Source organism: Pinus tabuliformis, chromosome 6 (assembly GCF_031772625.1).
Source record: "Pinus tabuliformis cultivar Carrire ecotype Pingquan chromosome 6, CPIR1, whole genome shotgun sequence".
Classification (NCBI taxonomy): Eukaryota; Viridiplantae; Streptophyta; class Pinopsida; order Pinales; family Pinaceae; genus Pinus; species Pinus tabuliformis.
In genome coordinates, this window is record NC_142292.1 from 1051704033 (window position 1) to 1051727921 (window position 23889).

General features: G+C 46.0%; 1 protein-coding gene across 1 annotated transcript in view; it reads right to left on the bottom strand.

Moving 5' to 3' along the window:
• The window catches only part of LOC149262579 (uncharacterized), a 63161-nt gene extending 45014 nt beyond the window's left edge, over window positions 1-18147 (bottom strand). Inside the window, exons 1-2 of the mRNA XM_089380655.1 lie at window positions 17985-18147; window positions 17737-17903 (exon numbers count right to left, since the gene is read on the bottom strand). Coding sequence (XP_089236781.1) covers window positions 17737-17903; window positions 17985-18147 — 330 coding nt within the window. The remainder of the gene's footprint in view (window positions 1-17736; window positions 17904-17984) is intronic.
• Between the last annotated feature and the right edge of the window lie 5742 nt (window positions 18148-23889).

Here is a 23889-nt window from a genome sequence, read left to right on the forward strand (position 1 = left end):
AGATCAAAACGACACTTACGACAGGTCTAGATCTAAGGGCTACAGTATGACTAGTTTACTTTTGCAATGGGAAACTGCAAATGATGTAACAAATACACAAAGAACAAATACAGTTTCTTTATACAACTGAGGTGGAATTAAGGCAGAGAAAAAGGGTTTTCAGATAGGTACACACACTGATAACAGGCTGCAAAAAATAGAGATAAAACTGAACACAAGGATGCAAAGAACCACAACTGCACAAGGCAAAGGCTGATGAGCGCACCTGCATGATAGAGAAACTGAATTGCAGCGCAGGTAGCCCTCTTGGGACCTGCGTTGAAATGCAGAGTCTCTTCACAGAGCCTGCACTGAAGCAGAAACGAGAATTGTCTCTGGGTTCTGGGTCACGGTTTGCAGTTTGATCTAAGGTTTTTGGCCAGATAAAAGCTATCAATGAGGTACAATTAGGAGGATGATTTAAAGGAGGACTAAGAGCTATCACAAAGGGCTGTTAGAGCATTTGTGGATCAGTTTGTTCAGATCATAAACAGGCCCAGTGAGTGGACTAGAGTGGCAGATCTCTACTTTGCATTTGTAAATGGCAAATGCAGTTCGATTCAGCACTCCTGAGTTTATGAGAAGAACAACAATAGAAACACAAATAAACTAACTAGATATGATCCCCAGCGGAGTCGCCAATTTGTTGTTGGGAAAAGTATCTATTCAGAACGCCCCTATCCCACTCTAAGGTGTGATAGTGCCTTAGCAACAAACAAGGAAACTTACTTGAGTATTCTTCTTTATGAAATGTAAATGAGGAGAAAGGATCTAACTAACCTGTGTCTTTCGCTAGTTTGTTGATCCAATCGCTCCTCTCTTCAGTAGCTCCCAGCTCCCAACTCCCTCACCGACCCAGCTTCACCGAATTCCTGCAAGATCACAAGAGAGAGAAACTACACGAAGATACAGATATACATTCATAAAAAGCTCAGGATCAGATTAAGCTAAACATGCAATATAACAAAACATCATTGGTATACAACATATAGGAGAAACTCGAATAGTTTATTGATAGAATAAGAAAGTCCAAGAGGAGATACAACCAAGTGAGTCCCGATCCAGCATCTACCTCCCAGCAAAGGAATCCCTTCCTCTCCTCCAACAAAGCATAAATCACCCAATGTACTAATCTCAATCTAAAACCAATAGCAATTCTCTGCAAAGTACAAAATTCCAGCCCCTAGATCTCTGGGATGAGGGATCCATATATAGATGTAAGCAGAGAGGATGAGTCAGCTTATGTTTTGACTTGTGGCTTCTCTCTGTCAGTTCTTGCTTCCACTTGGAGACTGAGAGCCTCTTACTCATCACTTGGTCGAATTCAGTGAGGCAAGTGTCATTGGAGAAGATTCTGGAAGCTTCCATGGTCTTTCCACCTCGTTGAATGACTCTGCCACTTGTCATTTCCTGCTCAACGCACCTGGGTAGTGCATTCAAGTGCGTTGCAACGCACCTAGCCAGTGTATTTGGGTGCTTTGCAACGCAGGCAGCTAGTGGAGCTTTTGAATTGATCCTGATTTGACTAGTTCTGAGTGGTTTTTGGTGGAGAACTTCTGGGAGAAGCTGTCATTGGTTGACCTTGTTCCTTTAGGAGCTGTAACAACATCTTTAGGGACTTTGGATCCCTTGGATTATGGACATTTCATGCTCAAAGCTGTAAGGCACAAAAATGTCTATAACAGATGATAACCTAGTGGGGTCTCCCAACATATACTCGACGGTACATGGGAGCTCAATTCTGTACTAGACCACTATTGAGTCACAGAAGGAAGAATCACCCAACCTTGAGTGGAAACAAAAGTGACTAGGTTTAATGACGTTGGAGCATGTCTCTAGCCTAGACCTCTAAATAGTGTGTGTTATGTTCCAATGCGTTGTTAGATTTATTCAGCTCATTTTAGAGTTGATCTTGGATTATGTTTCAGTTTTCAGGCCTTGCCGTATGTATACAACAAATCCTAGGATGCAGCTAGAATGAATGAAAAATCATTTTTCTTCAACGAACATCTACGTATGGGAGGGTAGAGAGATTACTCCCAAACCAAGAAAACCAAGACAACAAAGGCAGTCACTCAATGCATATAGACATCAATTCCTAAAGTGCATGGATACTACTAATGAGAGATCTTATCATTTGCTTTCCAATATGCAAACTTGAAATGCAAATTCACTTTCACTTTTGTACACTAAATGAATGCAATCCTTTTTATTTTGATGTCTTTAAATCTAGAAGAAAAAAATAAGCAACAAGCAAGTGTGGAAAAAACTGGTTGATCCAAACAATTGTGATCTATGTTCAATAGCGAAAAGAAATCGAATCAATACCAAAGATTGGTTCAATAACAATCACTAAACAATCAACCAAAATCAAGAAAAGGGGAAGGCTCAATCAAACCAACAAAAGGTTGCAAACGAACCTCGAGCAAACCAGCAACCAAGCCAACTGATTCAAGAAACTTGAAATAATGAACCAGGTCACAAAGGCAAAAAAGCAAGATTCATTCAATAGAGCTGACAAAAGAGTGCCTCAACCATAAACAATGAAAAACAAGCTACTAAGCAGGCGAGAAAAGAAAGGGGCCAGTAGGATTGATGGACTCAGGAGGTAGAATTGAGAAAATCAGTTCTACAGCAATTAGTGTGGGTAATACACAAGCAACAAACACTAATAAAGAACTAACCGCAGCAACAGAGCGATGTCAGCGCGGAAGTACACCAATTTTCCATGATGGTTGAATTTTCAGGACCGTCGTGACTGTGAGGCGTAATTACCCAATGCATAGGATATTACAAAAGGGTGAGCGCGATGACAGTGCAACTACTAAATTTAAAACCATGATGATGTTCAAAACAATGACAGGCGAACCAAAACTCCCAAATCAAAAGCAATCAATCCTTCAATTAAATAAAGGTACTTCCCAGATCAAGCCAGGAAACCCAAAAGACTGATAACTAACCCCCAAACTTCAAAAGAGACCAAATCAAAAATCAAAACAAGAGCAAACAAAGGAAGAACAAAAGCCAAAGTCCTCGGTGGAGTCGCCAATTTGTGATGCAGGAAAGTGTTCCCTCTACGGACAAAGGAAACCCCTCTAGCCCTAGAATGGGTCTAGTCACAAACAAGGATAGATCAACAATAGCTTTCCTTAAATAGTCATAGTTGGAGGCCTACCTCAACCGATGGTCGATGGAGTTCCTTTGTGCTGCTCCAGCTTCCGCTTCCTTATCCTAATGAGTGATCAACCTGAAACAATGCAAAGGAAATACAACAAAGCACATAACTGGAAAACAACAATGATCTGTTTACTCACAAAGTCAAGAAGTCATGAGCTATCAAGTACATTGCATACAAGACATAGGAAAACACCATTGATTGTATTAATAATGAAATAAGAGTAAGCTTACAACCAAAGTCTTGACGTCATAAGCCTTCTTAGAGGGATCCAACCAACATGTTCTTCAAGAATTCACCCTTTAAAGATGGATCTCCCAACATACAAGATCTCTCTCACTCATACGTTTTACACAAGATTATGGGTACTTCACAACCTTCCACAAGCTATCAACAATCCCACACTTGTCATACTCACACCAGCTATCTAGCAAACTCACAAACACTAACAGCACTGCTCAACTAGCCAACTGTCAGAAAACTAGCAATGCATAGCAATGGTGAGAGTTTAAATAGGAGAAGGAGTCTCCATGAGAGGTGGAAGAGTGAGATTATCCCAAAGGAAGGTATCACAATTAATGGAACTGCCATGCTAGAGAAAGGAGGGTGATACAAACTATGCCAACAACCAGGTCTAGAGTCATTTGGAAGGCCGACTGCTGGAACAAACGCGCCCATCTGGATCATCTCGAGGGCGTAATTGATCCTTAGAGTTGACATCACTAGTGAGCAATGTAACCAGTTAGATCATCGCTAAAGATAATAAGTAACCACGCGCTGGAGAATGAAATCAGACCATCGCGGGAATCAAATGTAGTTCCGCGCTGGTAGCGTAGCTGGACTGTTTATGAGCGCCTTTCAACCTGTATATTTAGTCCATAGTCGCGATGAGACAGATAACTTAGGAAAAATGGGTCATTTGGTAGCAGAAGAGAACATTTGTTCAATATGAGCATGTTTGACTTGGATACATGACACAGTAGAAGGACTGGAGTGAAGGCAGTGACAAATTACTATGTAATAGCCTTTCTCGGGTGCATGGGACATAAACATTGACGAACTGGTTTCGAACCAAGATACGTAGGTATCTCGTGTACCAAAATACTTGGATCAATATTGGGCATTTCTTCATACGACTAGGTGAACACATCGTGAAACAAACTCTTGAAAAAGGTCGGTGTAAAGCTGGATCTCCTCATGGGAACAAGTCACTCCAATGTGAATATTCTTAACAATGCCTAGTGTAACAGAGATTTGGATGTGCATGGTTTACATAATATTTCCCATATTCCCCTCAGAAAAAACCTCATGAATTAAGATGGGCATCTGAAGTGGCTGAGAAGGAACATAGGAAGAAAACTTATCCAGACAGGCAACCATGGTCCCATGGCTTGGGAGAAACAAGGAATGATGATGATTATCAACCAAATGAGGATCGTCAAAAGACATAGTCTCAAGAATCGCATCATCAAAAGGAAGTGTCTCTCGTAACAGATCCGGAGAAGAAATATCTCCAACCTAGGGGGATTTCACATACGTGTTGAGAGATCTACTCGAAAGAGTAGAGTCAGAAGATGAAACCAAAGCTAAAACAATTTCAACATAGTTGAGCTCTGCAGGGCTCAACGGCATAACCTCACCCCATGAATCCACCTGATCGAGAAAGGGAATCACCCAGGGATCATGATTGATAGAGATCATATTAATAGAGCTGATATTAGGATGTGTGAGTGAAAAAACGCCCATAAGGGCAGGATCTTTAAAGAGTCCAACACCCACACTCTCATAGGGAATACTGGTATTCTCCACAAACAGAACATTGCCATCCGAGGAAGAGGAAGTGAGGAAGGACAACTGATCGACTGTAACAATTGTCCCTTGATGAGGAAAATGGAGTACAGGAAATAATGACGAAGCCACGGCATGCATGGCATACATCTAAATTCAACCCAACAAAAGGTTGTAAGTTTGATTAACGTCAACAGCTTCGACTTCGACGTCGACCGTCTTCCCTTACAAGGTGATAGGCAAGTGCTGGAGAATACCAAATGGACGAGAATCTCTTCCATCAAATTCTTCCAAGGTATGGGGAGATTGACTCAAAGAGGGAGAACCGATGGCCTTCCAACAAGCAACAGACATGATGCAAGTTGAGGTGCCTTCATCACTAATAGTATGATGAATATTCTTGGAGTTAATGATGACTTGAATGAGAAAAGCGATTTGATGAGGAAAACAAGGCACTTGGTTTTCAAGATCGTATGTACTTAACTCAGAATCAGTTGGATCACTGCCACCAATGGTGGATAGCAGAGACTTCCTTTAGGGGGGACAACTCTAGAGAAATTCCAACATGGACATAGCCGAAGGACCTTGGGCTAGGTCTTCGACAATACTACAGTGCTGTGAAACATGAGAATTGGGGTTATAGGAAGATTTTCAGAGAACTCCCTTAGTAGGAGGTCTAATGACAGACTCGGTGCTGGGCCATTCAATATGAAGAGGGCCAAAACTAGACGAAGGAATGTTAGAAGGTACTTCAGGTTCCTTCCCGACGGATGGAGCGTAATCTTTCGATCGAGTACTCACATGAATAGGGCTAGTCCCAGCCATAAAAACTAGGGAGCCAAAAGTGGAAGAGGATTGAGGTTTGTCTACCACCATTTTAGTTTGCTGGGAGGGAAAAGGCTCTTTAAGTACAGTAGGAGTTCCCGAAGTCCCCTTAAGCAAGTGACTAACCTCAAACTGTCTAGTATAGTATTTAGTGTAGTGATCCTCGTCACAAATAAGACAATGATACTTAGGTTTGCATTTAGAACCATCATCGGCAGAAGTCTTAGGAGGTTCTTTCTTTGGTGCTTCGAACTTATTTTTACCTTTCCCTTTCTTCTTACCTTTCGAAGTTTTCTCTGCCGCAGTAGACTGAATGGCATTAACTTCTGTGGTTTTCCCAATACTAGATGTAGACTAAGAAGCATTTTCAACAAGATCAATGGGTTTTTGCTTCACAGAAGTCATGGAAGACTTTCAGGAAGATTGAGAAACGAAGCCAATGTTACACAGTAATTTGTCACTGCCGTCCTGTCAGTCACCCTACTGTGCCAATCACTAAACTTCATGCCTTCTGAACTGGCCCAAAAAACCCATTTTCCTAAAGTTTTATTCACCAGCGCGTCTGTTTGCAAAATACCCGCGATGACTGGCGCTACATAGTGTATCCCGCGCGCCGCCAGCTCGGAATGACATCACTTTTCCGCACTGGTAGCCAGCGCGCCTTTCCCGTGTTCTTCCGCGCTGACATGACTGTCCTAGTTATGTGAACGCGGCGACATCGCGTCGGTTGCCTCATAATCCGCGCTGATCCAGTTTGGGCGAATTTGTTCAAACAACCAGCCTTCCAGATAACTCCAGGCTTGGTTGTTAGCTTTGTGAATGTCGACTCCCTTCTATGGCATGTCTGTTCGACCCTTTGCAACCATTTCCCTCAAGGATAAGCTCATCCTTCCACCCTTTTAGGAGGCTCCTTCTCCTATATAAACTCTCACCATTACCCTGAGCAGCTAGTTAGACTTAGCTTGGAATAGCTTGGATTGTACAGAGCTTGTAGTGCTCAGATTGCTGCTATAGGTTTGGTGTGCTAGGTGTGGAAGTGATTGATTGCTTAGGGAAGGTTGTTTTGTGCTATTTGTGTGAGAGAGAGAGTTGTTTGTCTTGGGAGAATCATCCTCAAAGGTGAATGCTTGAGATACATGCTGACTGGCCCCTCCTGAGAAGGCTACCGACGTCAGAACATTTGGTTGTACTCTTCTCTATTCTGATTAATAATAGATGACTGCTATTATTGTTCCATTCTCATTTGTCTATGCAATGGTTAAATGTGAATTACATCTTTTCTGACTGATGTATGGTTGCTTTTACTAGATTTCACGCTTGTGTTTGTTTCCCCTTCGTGTGTGCAGGTATCTATTCGCGGAGATCACGGAGGATTGTGACCAGCCGAAGCGGAGGAGCGAAGGCAACATCTCTTCGTCAAACGATAGCGCAGGAATCCAAGTAGGTGCTCTTTACCTCTTGTTTAATTGTAATTAGGAACATGCGTAGCAGCATTGTGTGATTGTTGCTAGACCCCTGCTGGGCTAGTAGGGATCGCCTCTATCCGTAGAGGGGATTTACCTCTCCAACAATTTGGCGACTCCACTGGGGATAAGCCTTTTTGTCTCTTGAGTCCACTTTTGTGTTTGGCTTTGATTGATCTCTTTTCGAGTTTTTGGGATTGTCTCTTTTGCTTATGAACTTTCTGGGTGTTTCTGGGAAGCATCTTTATTGTCAAAAGGCTCTTGCCTTTGGTTTGGGGAGCTTTTATTTTTGGCCTTGCTTGTTTTTGCTCTCAGCGCATTTTAATTCCGAACAGCCGCGCTGACATCGCGACCCTGTTCGTTGGTTTTCTATCCATCGAGCCTGTACGTCTAACAGTCGCGCTGACCTCGTTTTCAGAGACAGCGCGCTTTATTTGTGTTCTTCCGCGCTGGAATCGCGGCCCCGCTTCTTTGTAGTTTTTGTCATCGCATCTGTGTGCTTTCTTTCCGCGCTGACCTCGTTTTTCTGAGACAGCGTGCTTTATCCCTGTCATTTCGCGCTGACATCGCAAAGTTGCTACAGGCCTCCCCCTGTCAGCGCCGAGTTGCTGAAGGATACCCACGCTGATCCTGTAAAATTCATTTTTGACCAAATTGGCCTCTTGAACCTCTTGCTGTGACTTTCCCTTCTTCTCTCCACCTGTCTGACGACTTGTTTTTCATTGTCTGAACTCTGAACTGCTTGATTGCGGAGCTTGGTTCCATAGGGTTCCGTTTTTGCTCAGTTCTTAAGTTTGCAAATACCTTCCCTTGTGCTTTTGCTGCTTGGTTCGTGTTTCCATCATTACTCTTGCAATTGCCGGATTGGGTTGAGTCTCTAATCGACTGGTTGTGGCTCTCGTCCTTCAGGTGTTCGCTTTTCTCTATTGATTTCGCACTCTAGCCCTAGGGCATCTAGAGGCCGTGTGTGTTTCAAGCCTGCCGTAGGAATCTTGTTTGCTTGTTTGACCAGCTGATTTCAGATTTGTTTTCTCACTCGTTCAGTGATTGTCGGAGTGTTTTGGATTGTGTTCCCGAGTGGTTTCTTTTCGCTTCCTCCTTGCTTGCAGTCCTTGCTTGTCTTGCAAGAGCTTAGATCACATAGCTCGTGCGGATTTTGTTTTCTTTTGATTTGGAAGCTTTGGTTGAGTGTTTTGGGAACTTTGTGTGCTTTCATTAAGTAGTTTACTTGGTGTTCTGGTTCCTCCAAATTCATTTAGGTGCTTTGTGTCATTAAAAAGAAATCAAACTAGTAGCTTTGCTTTAAAAAATTGAAAAGGAAAAGAACATTTTGTTGGTTTGCATCTTCAAAAGAAAAAATTTCCTTTCTTCGCTTTAGTTGCATTAAGTTGCTTGTTTGCTTGTACTTGTTTTGTTCGGTTAAAAATTCCTTGCCCTCTCGTAGCTAGAATTCATCGAACAAAACGAAATTCTTTGGCATATAGATTGCATCTAGGTAATTGTGAGCGAACATACGATAGAGCTTGAAATCGAAACTTAATCTCAAGATCAACTGTAAAATGAACCAAATGAATCTAAAAACGCATTGGAACTAAACGCAAATATCTAGAGGTCTAGGTTAGAGACGTGTTCCGGCGTCTTTAAACATAGTCACTGTTGTTTCACATTAGGTTGGGTGATTCCTCCTTCTGTGACTCAATAGTGGTCTAACACGGACTGCGCTCCCACGTACCGTCGCGTATATAGGGAGACCCCACTAGGCTTTTATCCTTTATCCATAGGAAGCCGAGTCGGTCGCCCTACGATTCGCAATGCAGTGAACACAGCATTCACGAAGATCGACCACCCGTACCCTAAAAAGTATTCTGTGGTTTTGCGAAAAGTTTGGCACACCCTCTACCTAGAGTTCCAGAGCAGTCCCTTTTGATCCTTTTCGGACTCCCTAAACGAAAAGGTGCCTGTGAGCGTCTTGTCACTTCGTGCTCATTAAACATTGAAAGGAGACTGGAGTCATCTTTTCGTCCTTTTCTCGACTCCTGAAACATGAAAAGGTCAAGTTTGGTTCTTGTGTCTTAAAATTAATTTGGCCACGATAACATCACCTATTTTAGATCTTGTGTGCGATAGTTTTGAGTAGGCTTTTATCGTTGGTTTCCTTTAGGTTTTCTAAGGGGTCTGGTCATCCTGGCTGACCCATCAACTCCTGGTCTAAGTGATCAAGGTTCTCCGTCCTCTGTTGCTCCAGAGGTACCAGTTGTAAGCGGTACTCTTCCCATTGTTCCGAGTATCCAGCCTATCAACGTACGTGCCCCAGGCGACGAAGATTACATAGAGGATTGGAATCCCATCTGGGAGCCCAATTATACCCCTCGTACCCCTCTCTGTATGTCGTCTCCAATGTCTTCTTCCCACATGGATGAGACAGCTTCCAGCACCGGTGAGACACCCGTGGTCACAGATGTCGAGACCTCGATCCCGGCTTCCTCTCCCCTCCCTCCACGATATCAATCAGTGAGGGATAGGTATGCCGCTAGAACGACTTCTACTACTATATGGGATCCTAGTCTTGTTGCCTCCACTGGGCCTTTTGTTTCGCAGCCCCTTAGTACACCCCTTACGACAGGGCTTAACACGCCCGTCACCTCAGTTCCCACTCAACCTACTGTCTGTGTAGCACGTTCGACTCCGGTCGTCAGTGCTGTACCGGTTTCCTCGTCTGAAAACCCTCAAGCTGGTTCCTTTGTTGGTGGAATTCCAGGATCAGGACCGTATGATGCTTTTGGGGAACCCATAACGGACCGGATTACGAAGGTCCCTTCTTTTACTATGATGAAAACGGTGAGTTCCTTGAGAGCATCTCAGGCCTCCCTCATCGCCCTTTCAAAGAAAACGAGGAACCCTTGAATGTCACGTACGATCACGCTACTCATATGTTCAAAGGGAACCGGGATCCTCCCAGGCAGCCCATAGGACCACCCAATCAAGACCAGCCATTCTACGTGCAAACCCCCCAGGGGCAACCACTTTATGGCCCGCCTGACCCAGGACAATCTGGGGGCCCACAAGGTCAACCTTACCAGGAACAACCCATGGGCATTGGAGGTCCGCCATATCCATATCAAAATCAACCTACTGGACAACCAGAGCAACCTTCTTTTCAACAAGGCCAACTCGGTTTCCAGCAAGGGTACCCCTCTGGACAAACTGGCTCAGTTTACAATCCTCCAAATCAACCAGTGGTCCAGCAAAGGTATCCTCTTGGGTAGGGTGGACAACCCTATGTTCAACAGGGCCAACCTACCGCCCAGTCTGGTCAATTCCCTGGGCAGGGTGGACAACCCTATGTTCAACAGGGCCAACCTACCCCTCAAATCACGAATCCTTCTGGGCAAGGGGGGCAACCTGCTGTACAGCAAGGCCAACCCTCTGCTCAGCCCATACACCAAGGAGGGCAGCCTGCCATACAGCAAGCCCAGCCCTCTTCTCAATCTGTTCACGCTGGGGGACAAACGGGCCAACCGTCTATACAGCCAAATCAACCCGTTGTCCACCCTCATCGTCAACCTGGACAAGCTGGCCAACCTCGGTGTCAACCAGCTATCCAGCCAATTCGACCATCCATTCCGCAAAGACAACCCTTGGTGGCACATGGACAACCTGGTGCCCAGCAAGGCTACCCTGCTGGCCAACCAGGTCCATCTCGAATCCGACCAAGTCAACCTTCGGGACAGATGGTTCAACCCCAGCCGGTTCAAGGACATTACTCTGGGCCTCAAACTCAAACAGGTTATCAACCCTCGTACCAAACGCAGCCTGCCTACCAGGCTCCGTATGGGACCCAGCAGTCATCTGGCTACCAGCAGCCCCAGGGGCAAAATCAGTATGCTCCTTATCAAAATTATCAGCAACCACAGGTCACCCCTTATCAAAATTATCAATATGGCCAACCTGTCGGGCAAGCTGCTAATACATGGGGAGCTGGGGGGCAGATACAGGGACAACCGTCCGCATATGGCCAAAATCCATACGGACAAAACTCCTACGGACAAACTCCCTATGCGCCAGGTCCTTTTGGACCAGGTCCATCGGGACAAAATTCCTACGCGCCGGGTCCTTTTGGGCCGGGCCCGTCCGGACAAAGTTTGTGGGGGCAACCCCAATCTGGGTGGAACCCTAATGTCGCCTCGAATCTGCAGCCACAGATGTCCTTCAACCCGCAGCTACCATTTTTGGCAACGTTGGAACTACCTGATGTGTCCAAGTTAACAAATGACCCTATTTTGCATAATCCATATTGGCCACCGGTTCCAACCAAAATACCAGGTGACTGTCCAAAGTTCGACGACAAAGCCGGAGAGGATCCTCAGGCCCATGTAATGACTTATCACCTTTGGTGCTCATCTAACTCATGACTTGATGATTCTATCCGACTTCGCCTCTTCCAGAGGACTCTCACTGGTTCAGCTGCTAAATGGTACATCGAACTCAATCGCGGCATGTTTTCATATTTTAACTCGTTGGCTATGGCCTTTTTAACTCATTTTCAGTTACCCATTCGGTACGAGACTGGGACCCATCTGCTCACGTCTCTAAAACAGGACACGGCGACGCACATCTCCGATCATATACATGAATGGAGAAGGCGCCGTCGCTTGATTAAATTTTGGATCCCTGATCAACTCTTGACCGACTGGTTTACCACGTCCTTTGTCCCTAAAATTGCCAAAGATATCACAATGGGGGCGTGTGTAACTGAGGAGCAAGCAATCGCGCGAGCTCAATACCTGGACTTAGTGTATTCTCAGTCAGGTACTTTGTATGAGTATTTGCCAGATGCCCCAAGGCCCGAACAACCCAAAGCTCCACCAAAGCCTTCTGTTGATGGAGTCATCGGTTCCGTAAATTCATCATCTAAGAAATCGACCGCGAATCCTGGGAAGTAGAAACAAAATGCCTCTAACGAGAATGCTTCTCAGAGCCAATCTATTCCTGGGAATACCTCCGAGGTAAATGCCGTTCAGTCCACCGCGGTAGACAAATCCTCGAAAGGCAAAAAGAAAGGAAAGGCCAAAGAAAAATCTGGACAGCCCAAGCAGAACCCTCCTAAACCTCCTTCCGAGGAAGGAGCCAAACGGAAGCCTAAGTATCCTTGTCTCATTTGCGAGGAGGTTCACTACACTAAGGATTGCCCCAGGTGGTCCGAGGTTAGTCGGCTTTTGAAAGGTGCTCCAGGGTCCCCTGCCGTGCTTAAAGAGCCTTTCCCGTCCCAGTAGACGCATCAGGTGGTAGATCCTTCTCAATCCTCTTCCTCATTCGGTTCTCAGGTGTTCATGGCTGGAACCATCCCCATCCATGTTACAACTCGAGCGAAAGATTATCCATCTTCAGCCGAGAAGGAGCCAGAAGTTCCCTCCAGCGCTCCTCCGTCCAGTTCTGGTCCCCTTCACATCGAACGGCCCAGCACCGAGACGATCCCCCGACCCCCTCCCAAAGGTGTACTCAGGAAGTCATCTTATAACCCCAATGCTCGTGCTGCACAACATTATAGCATTGTCGAGGACTTAGCTCAGGCTCCATCTGCTATGTCCGCATTAGAAGTCCTCCAGAGTTGCCCCTCCCAGAGGAAGTCCCTGCTATCAGCGATTGGTGGCATAGACCCGGCAGATTCGGATTTAATCTCTTTTGATCTCGAGGGTTTCACGCAGAGATTGCCTCACCAGGTGGCCTTCCTTATACAGGTTCTCATCAATGGCAAAACGATCCATCGTACGGTCATTGATGAAGGTGCCTCAACCTGCATCATGTCGATTGCTTGTTGGAAGGCTATTGGTTCTCCTGCTCTGAGTCAGTCTCCTACCACCCTAGAGGCTTTCGATGGAAGAGAATCTCGTCCATATGGTATCCTCCCGCGATTGCCTATCTCTTTAGAAGGGAAAACGGTAGAAGTCGAGGTTGAAGTCGTTGACGCTAATCTCACTTACAACCTCCTCCTTGGACGAAGCTGGACATATGCCATGCAAGCCGTGGCCTCCTCTTTGTTCCGTGTCGTTCGTTTTCCCCATCAAGGGAAAATCGTCACAGTGGACCAGCTGTCCTTTTTCGCTTCCTCTTCTGAAGGGAATGTGCCATTCGTAGAGCATACCTCCAAATCGCTAGTGAGTGTGGGTGCTGGATTATTTAAAGATCCCTCCCTGATGGGAGTCTTTCCCCTCCCACTTCCAAATCTCGCCTCCGTTAACATGATCACAGTGCGTTCCGATCCATGGGTTCTCCCTCCCTTGAATCAGGAAGACTCTTGGGGCGAGATGATGCCATTGAGCCCTGCCGAGCTCAACTACGTCGAGATAGTCGCTGCATCGGCTCCACCCCCTGAACCTGCTTTCCCAAGCAGTGTTCCCGATTCATATGACCACTACCCTTGGTTGGGAGCAGAAGCCACTTCGGATCCCCTGAAGGAATCATTTCCCTCCGACGAGGCTATCATTGAGACTATGTCTCCCGAGGAGCTCCCTTGGTCAGATTACCACCATCGCTCTTCGTTTCTCCCTCCTCATTCGGAAATGGCCACATGTCTCGAACGGTTTGCTTCATGTGTCCCATCTATCCCTCTCCAAACGCCTGTTCAGTTGTATCAAGTGTCTTCGGAAGGAAACATGGGTAACATTACGCAAACTCTGGCTATCGACATCTCTGTCAAAACAGGGGTTGTCGAAAATATTTATATTGGAGTCACATGCACTCCTGAGGAAATTCAACTTTATACCGATTTATTTCGTGAATTCCGTGACGTTTTCGCATGGTCTTACGAGGAAATGCCCGGCATTGACCCCAGTATCGTGGAGCACGAAATCCCTACTTATCCTGGCGCTAAGCCTGTTCGTCAGCGTTTACGCCCAGTGCACCCTCGAAAGGCTGCAGCCATCAAGGCCGAAGTTGAAAAACTCCTTCGAGCTGGTTTCATCTATGCCATTCCTCTCACGGAATGGGTATCTAATATAGTCCCTGTGAATAAAAAACAGGGTACTATTCGGGTTTGTGTTGACTATCGCGACATCAATCGCGCCTGTCCAAAAGATAACTTTCCTACGCCTTTTATTGATCAGCTTATCGACGATTGCGTAGGAAGCGAAATTTATTCATTTATGGACGGCTTCTCTGGTTACAACCAGATCAACATAGCCCCCGCAGACCAGCACAAGACTGCTTTCATTTGTCCTTGGGGCACCTTCGCTTACAAGAAGCTACCTTTCGGTCTGAAAAATGCCGGTGCCACTTTCCAGCGTGCGATGTCGTATGCTTTTCATGATATCCGACACATCGTACAGCCTTACCTGGATGACCTACCAGCTCATTCAGCTAAACGTCAAGACCATCCATCTCATTTACGCGAAATCTTTCTCCGCTGTCGACACTACTGTATTCGACTCAATCTGCATAAGTGTGTCTTCTGCGTAGAATCTGGCCGACTGCTCGGGTTTATCGTCTCCCGGGAAGGTATCCGTCTGGATCCCCTTAAGGTCGAGGCCATTTTGAATCTTCCTCCCCCTGCCTCTCTACAGCAGTTACAGAGCTTGCAGGGGAAAGCCAATTTTCTCAGACGATTCATCCCAAATTATTCCGAGGTGGCTAAGGGTTTCACGCGATTATTGAAGCGAGACATGCCCTTTCGCTGGGACGTTATCGCTCAACAATCTTTTGAGCGTCTTAAAGACCTTCTGGTCTCAGCTCCGCTCCTAAGACCTCCAAATTACCACCGTGACTACACCCTTTATTTGGCCGCCACCGATACCACCATCGGCATGGTTTTAGTGCAAGACGACGATGATGGCACCGAGCATGTTGTATATTATCTTAGCCGCAACCTTCTGGATACGGAAACTCGCTATGCATACATCGAGAAGTTGGCATTGGCAGCTGTCTGTGCCGTCCAACGTTTCCGTCATTACATCCTGTTGCGCACGACGACCGTGATCTCTGATTGCAACCCCATGACCTACATTTTGTCACGTCAGTTGCTGGGGGGCAAATACTCGAAGTGGATCGTAATCCTCCAAGAGTTCGACTTGGAATTCACTGCAGCCAAGTCCAAGAAATCGCTGGTCTTCACCGAACTGCTCTGCTCCTTACCATCTCAGTCTGCACCATCTCGTTCAGAGGAGCATATTCCGGATGAAACGCTATTTCTCATCAGCACTCTCGACCCGTGGTACGGGGACATTATCGTATATTTACAAACGTCTTCGTTTTGTCCCAACACATCGAAAGATGCTCGACGACGAATTCGTCACCAAGCTCAACCATACCGCATTTTGGGCGATACCCTGTACCGCCTCGGCGTCGATTCTGTTCTTCGCCGATGCTTAACCCTTGAGGAGGCTGAGCGAGTCTTGAATGACTGCCACTCCGGCGCTTGTGGCGGCCATATGTCCGGATATGCTACCGCTCAGAAGATCCTCCGCGCTGGTTATTTCTGGCCTTCTATCTTCAAGGATTGCATCCTTGCTGTACGTGCATGTCACGAGTGCCAGGTTTACCACCGGAAGATGCATGCACCTGTTGCACCACTGCACCCTGTCGTAACCGTAGGTCCATTTGCAAAATGGGGCATCGATTATACGTCCTGTAACCCTCGTTCGGCCGGGGGGCATGGGTACATTATCGTTGCTGTGGATTATTTCACCAAGTGGGCCGAAGCGATGCCTACATTAAACGAAGATGGTCATACAGCGACGCAGTTTGTATTCAACCATATTATCACTCGTTTCGGAGTCCCTCAGGCTATTGTTACAGATCACGGAAAGCATTTCCGAAATCATATGATGACGGAATTAATGACCCAGCTAGGCTTGCGCCAAGATAGTTCGTCACCGTACTATCCTCAATCGAACGGTCAAGTCGAAGCCGTGAACAAAGTTTTGATCACCATGCTTCAACGCACCGTCAATACACACAAGTCGAACTGGCATCTTATGCTTTTCCCAGCCTTGTGGGCCTACCGGACTTCTGTGAAGGATGCCACCAGTTTCACCCCGTTTCAACTGGTCTATGGACTGGAGGCTACCCTTCCCGTCGAATGCGAGATTCCTTCATTAAAATTAGCTGTCGAGTTGCTTCCCAACACCACTCCGGTGGAGGAACGGCTTCTTTACCTAGAACGGTTAGACGAGACTCGTCGTTTGGCTTCTCTGGCTATCGAAGCACAGAAGAAGAGAGTCAAGGCTCACTTCGACCAGAATATTCATCCTCGTTCCTTTGTTGAGGGAGACTTAGTACTGCTCTACGATCAAGCTAAGGATAAGCTGGGGGCAGGAAAACTCGAATCCATGTGGTTAGGTCCCTACATCGTGAAAAGAGTTTTACAAAAGGGCGCATATGAGTTGATTGACTATGAAGGAAATCCTCTTGACAAGCCCCGCAACGGGCTGTATCTGAAGAAATACTATGCATAGCTTCACACATTCACTTTGTATATACGTGTGTTTTGTGTTTTTCATGCATGAGTTTCATTTTGCTTTGGTATAAAGGCGTGTCTTGCCCCTTATTATGCTTTCTTTTTCCTGTGCAGATGTCTAGTGCACCTTATGTTGGTTTCGCTGATGGTGCCTGCCGTAGCACTTGTAATTTGTCTTCGGCAGCGTGGGTGATCTACGATCCTCACGGAGAGTTGCTAGACCTTCAGGGTGTCTGCCTAGGTCGTACCACTAACAACGTTGCCGAGTACAGCGCTGTAATTGAATTACTTGCCGAAGCGGTTGATCTCGGCATCCGAGAATTAGTGGTGAACCTGGACTCCCAGCTGGTCGTCCATCAACTTAACGGGCGATATTCCGTCAGAGACCAACGCATACTAAGGTTGTACCTACGTGTAAGATTGTTGGAACAGAACTTTGATTATATTACATATCAGCATATTCCGAGACGATTAAACACATTGATTGATGCATTGGCAAATCATGTGTTAGACAGACATTTGCGGAACAGATAACATCATGCAAGAAGACATAGAAAGCATAATAGAGTAAAGCATATGTAAATAAATCATTTCAAGCATAGTTTGCATATGTGTGCTTTTAAGCTTGCATTAAAAAATATAAAATTCATGGGTCATGTGTCGTGCAAATTCATACATAAGATCACAGTTGTACTGAACAATTGCATAACATAAACAAAACATCATCACATGTAACAATGATCAATCCAAAAACCGGTATGTATATATATATATATATCGTGTGGCGCACTAAGGCGCTCAAAAATAAGTGTATATGTCCAAAGTATCAGTACGTCTGAGTCATGTGTCTCAAAATAACAGTGGAAATAAAGCCTAGGCGACTATTCGGCTGGATGATGCTCTCTGTAGTACACAGCTACTCGTGCTACCCGCCTCAGAAGACGGTGCACCCTGGGTTCCACCCCCACTGTATGGATCTGATGCTGTAAGGGGACCTCTTCGACCCCCTGGTAGTCAGGCACTCCCTCCAGCAACCCCTCAAGGTTGCGAGCCACAGTCTCTGATGTGTCAACCCCTGGAGGGACTAAGGCCAAAGCCCCGGCCCCCTGTCCTTCTCTCCATGCCGTGGCAGCCAGGCTAATCGGTCTAGTGGGCCCCACATCTGCATACCATGACATTTATTAGGACATGTACGTAAAAAATTCCAAAACATTACAAAACTCAAAAAAGTCAATTGTTATACCTGCATCATCCCACTGTTCACCTGGGGGCAGCACCATATCAGGGTCATTGCGGAAATCCATACCCGCGTATGGCCAGTCCTCCACGAAGACAACCTGCTGATCTAGCCAGTCCCGGAAGAATGTCCCCCAGGCATGTGGCCGGCCGCCACCTCCGCGTGGCATGATGCGAGCCCATCGTGTGGCCCTCGTCTCCCGAGGATCCCTAGGAGCATCCACGGCCATCGTCTGCAGCCGCATGGCTGGCACTCGCTCTAGAATGAGCGGGACTAAGATAGACCCGTAGCCGAACTGTTTCGTCTCCCCACGACGACAGTTGCTCAACTGCCTCTTCATGTTGTTGGTCACTTCTGTGCACCAATCAAACATTGTAGGCTCAAGGCAATCAAGAGCTAGCATGAGGTGGGTCTTTGAAGCCTCGTGGTTGGCCATGCTTCCCGCTGCCCGGGTCACCATGAACAGGATGGTGCGAAGGACTATGTTTCCCACTGTGGGGATTGCTACTTTCCCACTCATCGTCTTCTCAGCCTCCGGGCATACTCGAGCCATGAGATCATCTAGAGGACCGCCGCCAGGTCGTTGTCCCTCTATGATGGGCCTCGCACCCCGGCGTGACAACCCAGTCAAAAAGAAGATATCCATGTGGTCAAATTCGATATCCTGGCCCCGGATAGTGAATTTCATATCCACCGGGTTCCATGCCCTGATCAGTAGCTCGAGAAGATCATGCTGAGCTCTTAGTCGAGGTGTAAGGAAAAATTTCATAAAACCGCAAGCCCGCATGGCATTGCAGCAATCCACATTGGCCCAAGTAGCAATATCTTCGACATCGTGCACTCTTTCCTGCCATTGGAAAGCCATTACGTCCTGCACAAACCATGAAAAGAAATTAGAAGTGCTGGCATAGGATTTTTCACGTTCATTTGAAAACAAAATAATTTTTCCACGCCAGCGCGGCTGTTTTAAAAACAGCCGCGCTGGCCATGGCAGCCCTTCGTTAATTTTCGAGGTCAGCGCGGAAGAACACGGGTTTTCCGCGCTGACCTGAAGTTGGCCACGTTTTGTTCTAATTCGGTCAGCGCGGACCCGTGTGGGATATCCGCGCTGACCGAGAGCGCATCCACGCACCAAAAATTCACCCAATCGGGCAAATTTAACCGTTAAAATCCTACCAAAAACAACCAAAATGCAGGGCAAGGGAACGAGAACCTACCTGGAAGAAGCGGTTCGAGAAATGGTGTCCGTACGGGCTGGAAATCACTCCGTCAACTTTCTGGCTTCTCCACGTCCTTCACGTCCCAAAATAGTAAAATGGTAAAAATGACTTATTACTCCCCCTATTTATAGTAAAAACTCATGAATTGTCATATTTTTTGGGTTTTTGCCATTTTTAACCATGACTTTAGCCCTGAATTTGTTAAATGCATGTTTCAATATGTTTTTTACACATATCGAATGGATTTATGCGGGTAGTGCTCTTGTGCAGGTTCAGATAAAGCAACTTGGTCCTGACAGTCCTCCGTTCATATGATCCCCAAATATGTCGTCTCTAAGCTCTTTTCTGACGTTAAACAAGAGAAGATAGCCGAGCCTCCTTTCAGCTCGTTAAAAGGAATGAAAGGCGGTCGTTTTAAGCTCTTTTTTCGATCATTAAACTAAAAAGATTGTCGGGTGTTTGTCGTTTCGCGCCCGATAACGGCTCTAAAACGACGTGTTTTCGACCGCTTTTTTACTTTTTCGGGTCGAAGGCACTATCCACGAAAAGTACTCCTCGGTCGTAATGGCCGGGCGGTTCTTTCGAGCATAGTTTTATACTTTTTCGGGCTCGAGAGACACAACTGTACGAAAAAGGACCCCCCTTGGAGTCTCCTTTTCCGCATTCTTTTCAGACTCTCGAAACAAGAAAAGAGGCCGAGTTCTTCCTTTGTCAGACTCGTTAAACAGTCAATGACATCGGGCATTGTCGAAATGACGCACATCAAGCATATGCTATCCCCGTCAAGCTTGTCATCCAAAAATAATCGGGGTACCTGCCAGAAATGGTGGGGAAAATGGAACTATGATTACAGTCGTGTTGGCAGTACGTTGCTCTTGAACATGGCACTCTGCTACTTCGTGTCTGGGTGGGGTCATGTCATCTTGTTTTCACTAGCCTCCATGGGTTTGGGATATCCTATTTGGCCTCTCATTTACTCATTACCAACATCACCTATCCTCTGCTCATTTGATGTCAAGTACTGCCAAACCCGCTACAGTGCCGCCAATATGTTCAAGAGAAGTTGACCTCTGCAATAATACAACCTCATCTGCTATCTCACACAAATCATTTTTTCCTCTGTCTCGTGACGATGATGTGGGAATCATTATGGCCCACCTTCGATCAAGGTCACTTCCTGTCGACTTCAGCTCATTATCCGGGAAGGTGACTTAGAGACTCCCTTCAGGTGCCTTAGAGCCTGCATGCCCTAATGGCAGGTTCTTCGTGTTCGACGCGAGGTTTACACCATTGGCCTCCGATCGAATGATTCTGTGGGTGTTCGACACCAGCTCATTGATTCACATGCCGCGGATTGTACCTATAGTACCTTGAGGGCCATTGTCATTATTGGTGGTACCTCTCGCGTCTGTTAACAGTTTTCCTCATTGACTGGTAATCAGACGATGTTCATGCATGTTCGACTTCAACCCATGTATTCACATGCTTGAACTTGTACTTTGTTCGGATCGGGACGGAGCGCAAGACCCTGGATCCCTGTCTGTTTATGGTCCAGGTTGCGATTTTGTGGATGATCATTACATGACTCATTGATGGATGGCTGCACCCATACCTGAATCTTCATGGATGGCTGCGACCATACCTTATCATTATTATGGTCTCTTTAGCTGGGTGGCTGCGTCCATTCCACAGACCTTTTTCGCATGTCTTTTTGGATGGCTGCGCCCATGCCTAGACTGCGTGTATTTGATTATCAGAGATATTTCGGTCCTTCCTGGTGGTGTTCCAGTTCGGCGTGTGTTGTAAAGCATTTCACCCCTCCCACTCTCTCGGTCTTCATGCTTTAGGGGGCATCTGTTACACAGTAATTTGTCACTGCCGTCCTGTCAGTCACCCTGCTGTGCCAATCACTAAACTTCATGCCTTCTGAACTAGCCCAAAAAACCCATTTTCCTAAAGTTTTATTCACCAGCGCGTCTGTTTGCAAAATACCCGCGATGACTGGCGCTCCATAGTGTATCCCGCGCGCCGCCAGCTCGGAATGACATCACTTTTCCGCGCTGGTAGCCAGCGCGCCTTTCCCGTGTTCTTCCGCGCTGACATGACTGTCCTAGTTATGTGAACGTGACGACATCGCGTCAGTTGCCTCATAATCCGCGCTGATCCAGTTTGGGCGAATTTGTTCAAACAACCAGCCTTCCAGATAACTCCAGGCTTGGTTGTTAGCTTTGTGAATGTCGACTCCCTTCTATGGCATGTTTGTTCGACCCTTTGCAACCATTTCCCTCAAGGATAAGCTCATCCTTCCACCCTTTTAGGAGGCTCCTTCTCCTATATAAACTCTCACCATTACCCTGAGCAGCTAGTTAGACTTAGCTTGGAATAGCTTGGATTGTACAGAGCTTGTAGTGCTCAGATTGCTGCTATAGGTTTGGTGTGCTAGGTGTGGAAGTGATTGATTGCTTAGGGAAGGTTGTTTTGTGCTATTTGTGTGAGAGAGAGAGTTGTTTGTCTTGGGAGAATCATCCTCAAAGGTGAATGCTTGAGATACATGCTGACTGGCCCCTCCTGAGAAGGCTACCGACGTCAGAACATTTGGTTGTACTCTTCTCTATTCTGATTAATAATAGATGACTGCTATTATTGTTCCATTCTCATTTGTCTATGCAATGGTTAAATGTGAATTACATCTTTTCTGACTGATGTATGGTTGCTTTTACTAGATTTCACGCTTGTGTTTGTTTCCCCTTCGTGTGTGCAGGTATCTATTCGCGGAGATCGCGGAGGATTGTGACCAGCCGAAGCGGAGGAGCGAAGGCAACATCTCTTCGTCAAACGACAGCGCAGGAATCCAAGTAGGTTCTCTTTACCTCTTGTTTAATTGTAATTAGGAACATGCGTAGCAGCATTGTGTGATTGTTGCTAGACCCCTGCTGGGCTAGTAGGGATCGCCTCTATCCGTAGAGGGGATTTACCTCTCCAACAAGTACAGTAGGAGTTCCTGAAGTCCCCTTAAGCAAGTGACTAACCTCAAACTGTCTAGTATAGTATTTAGTGTAGTGATCCTCGTCACAAATAAGACAATGATACTTAGGTTTGCATTTAGAACCATCATCGGCAGAAGTCTTAGGAGGTTCTTTCTTTGGTGCTTCGAACTTATTTTTACCTTTCCCTTTCTTCTTACCTTTCGAAGTTTTCTCTGCCGCAGTAGACTGAATGGCATTAACTTCTGTGGTTTTCCCAATACTAGATGTAGACTAAGAAGCATTTTCAACAAGATCAATGGGTTTTTGCTTCACAGAAGTCATGGAAGACTTTCAGGAAGATTGAGAAACGAAGCCAATAACACCATCGACAGAAGGTGTTGACGGGGCTTTAGAAGTTCCAAGTCGCGAAGCACCAGGTAAGACATCGTAAAGCGTGCCAAATTGAGAATAGAACAAATAAAGATACTAAGCATGTGCGATGGCTTGCTCTTCAATAACACATGCCCCCATAGAAATATCTCAAGCTATTAGACTGACAAAAGAGGTAGTAAACCAATCAGTCAAAAGTTGATCTGGGATCCAGGACTTAATCAAATGGTGCCACCTTCTCCATTCATGAATATGATCGAAGATGTGGGTAGTCGTGTCCTATTTTAGATAAGTAAGGAGACGCATTCCCATTTCATAGAAAATTGGTAACTTAAAATGGGTAAGAAATTCCATCGCAAGAGAGTTAAAGTCTTGGAAAGTTCCATGAGTGAGTTCAATATACCATTTCACAGCAGAACCAGTAAGATTCCTTTGAAAAGGATGGAGACAGATAGAATCATCAAGTTAGGAATTAGATGAGCACCAAAAGTGATAAGTCATAACATGCTCTTGGGGATCCTCTCCAGATTTGCTGTCAAATTTAGGACACTCACCGGGAATCTTGGTCAGAACTGGTGGCCAATATAGATTATGAAGTATGGGGTCATTTGTCAACTTCAACACATCGGGCAGTTCCAAAGTCACAAGGAAAGGTAATTGAGGGTTAAAAGACATCATGGGCCTTTGATAAGGGCCAGTGTTACTGTTCCAACCAGAGCCTTGTTGCCCCCATGGATTTTTTCCATAAGGATTTTGTCCACAAGGGTTATAGTTGGTTGGATTAATGCCATAACCTTGTTGTTGACAATGATTTTGACCGCCAACAAACCATTTGTTACTAACTTGACCAACAGGGGAAACATATGGTTGCTGAAAATTCTGATAAGGATTAACCTGAGGTTGCTGATAGTTCTGCTACTGAGCACCCTGAGGTTGCCCTTGGGGTAGCTGAGGTACTTGGAGACCGTATTGCAGTTGAGGTCCAAACTGTGCCTGGGGCCCAGGTTGCATCTGATAAACAGGTTTGGCTTGGAACCCAACCTAAGTTTGGGGACCGGGTTGAGTTTGGAGTCCAGCCTGAGTCTGGAGACCAGGTTGAGCTTGGAAACTAGCTTGCGTCTGAGTGCCCGGTTGACTAAGAGTTGGATTGACTTGACTAGACTGATGTCCTCGTTGGAACTGGGGCTGACCTAAATGATTAGAAGGTTGGCCTTGTTGGAACTAAGGTTGACCTATCTGACCAGAAGTTTGGCCTTGCTGGGCAATAGGTTGGCTTTGCCAAAACTGAGGCTATGCTACCTAAGCAGAAGGTTGGCCTTGCTAAAACTGAGGCTG